Source organism: Cololabis saira, chromosome 1 (assembly GCF_033807715.1).
Source record: "Cololabis saira isolate AMF1-May2022 chromosome 1, fColSai1.1, whole genome shotgun sequence".
Classification (NCBI taxonomy): domain Eukaryota; kingdom Metazoa; phylum Chordata; class Actinopteri; order Beloniformes; family Belonidae; genus Cololabis; species Cololabis saira.
The window spans coordinates 54,521,887-54,525,431 of NC_084587.1; the positions used below are offsets into that span (position 1 = coordinate 54,521,887).

The 3,545-nt window shown below is 39.9% G+C and overlaps 1 protein-coding gene across 1 annotated transcript; it reads left to right on the forward strand.

Annotated features, from left to right (window-relative positions):
• The first annotated feature begins 356 nt into the window (after nt 1–356).
• On the forward strand, nt 357–3,545 carry LOC133444445 (trichohyalin-like). The gene has a single exon (XM_061722276.1). It carries the CDS (start codon nt 357–359, stop codon nt 3,543–3,545), a length of 3,189 nt encoding a protein of 1,062 aa, XP_061578260.1.

Sequence of the window (3,545 nt, forward strand, 5' to 3'; positions counted from 1 at the left end):
CACTGTAGATTAGAACGTTAAACTTCAGAGAAAATGATGACGTCATCGCATGCTTTAAATACGGCCGTTCGGCTTAAGAATCGAATTACTTTGAGAAGCAACTTGTGACACACATCTGCAACACACAGTAATGCCTTAACTTGACCACAGAAATGACTTCTAGACAAAATTTGCAGCAGCAATCCACTGACTTGGAGGAAAAACATAAATTACTTGAAAAGACAAAAAGAGATATTGAACGAATTAAACGGGAGAATGATCAAGAGGAAATTGATTTGTTAGAGCAGAATAAAAGGTTGGACCTTGAGAAAGATGAACTTGTGAAAGCAAAAATAGAACATCAGAGAGAAATAGAAATGCTGCAATCATCAAAAGACCTGGAATCCAGGTCCCAAAAACTGGATCTGAAGAAAAGTGAGTTGTACTTTATTGAGGAAGAAATTGAAGCATCTTGTAAAAAAACTAAGTCCCAGAAAAAGAGGCTGCGGCAGCAGGTCATGGATTTAGAGGCACAACAGAAAGAACTGAAAGAGGGCTGGAACAAACTGGAACGAGAACAAAAACAATTATGTGACATTAAAGAGAAACTGCAGGAAGACCGTGAAGAACTAGAAGAGGAAAAGAAACGATTTGAAGAGGTGAATGAAACCATTGAAATGGAGAAAGCTCTCATGCAGCAATCTAAAGTAAAAGAAGAGGAAATAAATAAGGAACTAATAGTTAAAAATGAAAGTCTGCAGCGACAGGTAAAAGAAATGGAGAATGACAAGACACAACTGGAGGAGCAAAAGGAAAAATTTGAAATGGAGAAAAGACAAATCAATGAGACGAAGATCAAAATGGAAAAAGATCTCCAAGAACTACAGACAGAGAAGGAAACCCTGCTGCAGCAATCCTTACATTTAAAGGAGGAACAGAAATCCATGGAAGAAGAGAAGAAAACCTTGGAGATGCAGAAATCTATAACAGAGCAATCCAAGGTAAACGTGGAGGAAACCAAGCAACAATTACAATTAGAAAAAAATAATCTGCAGCTGCAGGTAAGAAAAGTGGAGGATGACAGGAAACAGCTGGAAGAGGAGAGGGAGAAACTGCAACTGGAGAAAAGAGAAATGAATGAGATGAAGATTGAAATGGATAAAGGTCTCCAAGAACTACAGACAGAGAAGGAAACGCTGCTGCAGCAATCTTTACATTTAAAGGAGGATCAGAAATCCATGGAAGAAGAGAAGAAAACCTTGGAGATGGCGATATTTATAACAGATCAAGCTCGTCTAAAATTGGAGGAATCCTCGAAACATTTAACATTAGTAAGGAATAGTCTACAGACACAGGGGAAAAAACTGGGGGATGACAGGAAACAACTGGAAGAGGAGAGGGAGAAACTGCAGCTGGAGAAAAGAGAAATGAATGGGATGAAGATTGAAATGAAGGAAGACCTTCAAGACCTCCAGACAGAGAAGGAAACGCTGCTGCAGCAATCCTTACAATTAAAGGAGGAACAGAAATCCATGGAAGAAGAGAAGAAAACTTTGGAGATGCAGAAATCTATAACAGAGCAATCCAAGGTAAACGGGGAGGAAACCAAGCAACAATTACAATTGGAAACTAATCATCTGCAGCTGCAGGTAAGAAAAGTGGAGGATGACAGGAAACAGCTGGAAGAGGAGAGGGAGAAACTGCAACTGGAGAAAAGAGAAATGAATGAGATGAAGATTGAAATGGATAAAGGTCTCCAAGAACTACAGACAGAGAAGGAAACGCTGCTGCAGCAATCCTTACATTTAAAGGAGGAACAGAAATCCATGGAAGAAGAGAAGAAAACCTTGGAGATGGCGATATTTATAACAGAGCAATCTCGTCTAAAATTGGAGGAATCCTGGAAACATTTAACATTAGTAAGGAATAGTCTTCAGACACAGGTGAAAAAACTGGGGGATGACAGGAAACAACTGGAAGAGGAGAGGGAGACATTAGAGCAGGAGAAAAGACAAATGAATGGGATGAAGATTGAAATGAAGGAAGACCTTCAAGACCTCCTGACAGAGAAGGAAACGCTGCTGCAGCAATCCTTACATTTAAAGGAAGAACAGAAATCCATGGAAGAAGAGAAGAAAACCTTGGAGATGCAGAAATCTATAACAGAGCAATCCAAGGTAAACGTGGAGGAAACCAAGCAACAATTACAATTGGAAACTAATCATCTGCAGCTGCAGGCAAGAAAAGTGGAGGATGACAGGAAACAGCTGGAAGAGGAGAGGGAGACATTAGAGCAGGAGAAAAGACAAATGAATGAGATGAAGATTGAAATGAAGGAAGACCTTCAAGACCTCCAGACAGAGAAGGAAACGCTGCTGCAGCAATCCTTACAATTAAAGGAGGAACAGAAATCCATGGAAGAAGAGAAGAAAACCTTGGAGATGGCGATATTTATAACAGAGCAAGCTCGTCTAAAATTGGAGGAATCCTCGAAACATTTAACATTAGTAAGGAATAGTCTTCAGACACAGGGGAAAAAACTGGGGGATGACAGGAAACAACTGGAAGAGGAGAGGGAGAAACTGCAACTGGAGAAAAGAGAAATGAATGAGATGAAGATTGAAATGGATAAAGGTCTCCAAGAACTACAGACAGAGAAGGAAACGCTGCTGCAGCAATCCTTACATTTAAAGGAGGAACAGAAATCCATGGAAGAAGAGAAGAAAACCTTGGAGATGGCGATATTTATAACAGAGCAATCTCGTCTAAAATTGGAGGAATCCTGGAAACATTTAACATTAGTAAGGAATAGTCTTCAGACACAGGTGAAAAAACTGGGGGATGACAGGAAACAACTGGAAGAGGAGAGGGAGACATTAGAGCAGGAGAAAAGACAAATGAATGGGATGAAGATTGAAATGAAGGAAGACCTTCAAGACCTCCTGACAGAGAAGGAAACGCTGCTGCAGCAATCCTTACATTTAAAGGAGGAACAGAAATCCATGGAAGAAGAGAAGAAAACCTTGGAGATGCTGAAATCTGTAACAGAGCAATCTATTCTAATATTGGAGGAATCCTCGAAACATTTAACATTAGTAAAGAATAGTCTTCCGACACAGGTGAAAAAACTGGATGATGACAGGAAACAACTGGAAGAGGAGAGGGAGAAACTGCAGCTGGAGAAAAGAGAAATGAATGAGATGAAGATTGAAATGGATAAAGGTCTCCAAGAACTACAGACAGAGAAGGAAACGCTGCTGCAGCAATCCTTACATTTAAAGGAGGAACAGAAATCCATGGAAGAAGAAAAGAAAACCTTGGAGATGCTGAAATCTGTAACAGACCAATCTATTCTAATATTGGAGAAATCCTCAAAACATTTAACATTAGTAAAGAATAGTCTTCAGACACAGGTGAAAAAACTGGATGATGACAGGAAACAACTGGAAGAGGAGAGGGAGACATTAGAGCAGGAGAAAAGACAAATGAATGAGATGAAGATTGAAATGGATAAAGGTCTCCAAGAACTACAGAGAGAGAAGGAAACGCTGCTGCAGCAATCCTGA

Coding starts and splice junctions, on each gene's coding strand:
- LOC133444445 (XM_061722276.1), top strand. CDS start 357: ATGCTGCAATCATCAAAAGACCTGGAATCCAGGTCCCAAAAACTGGAT.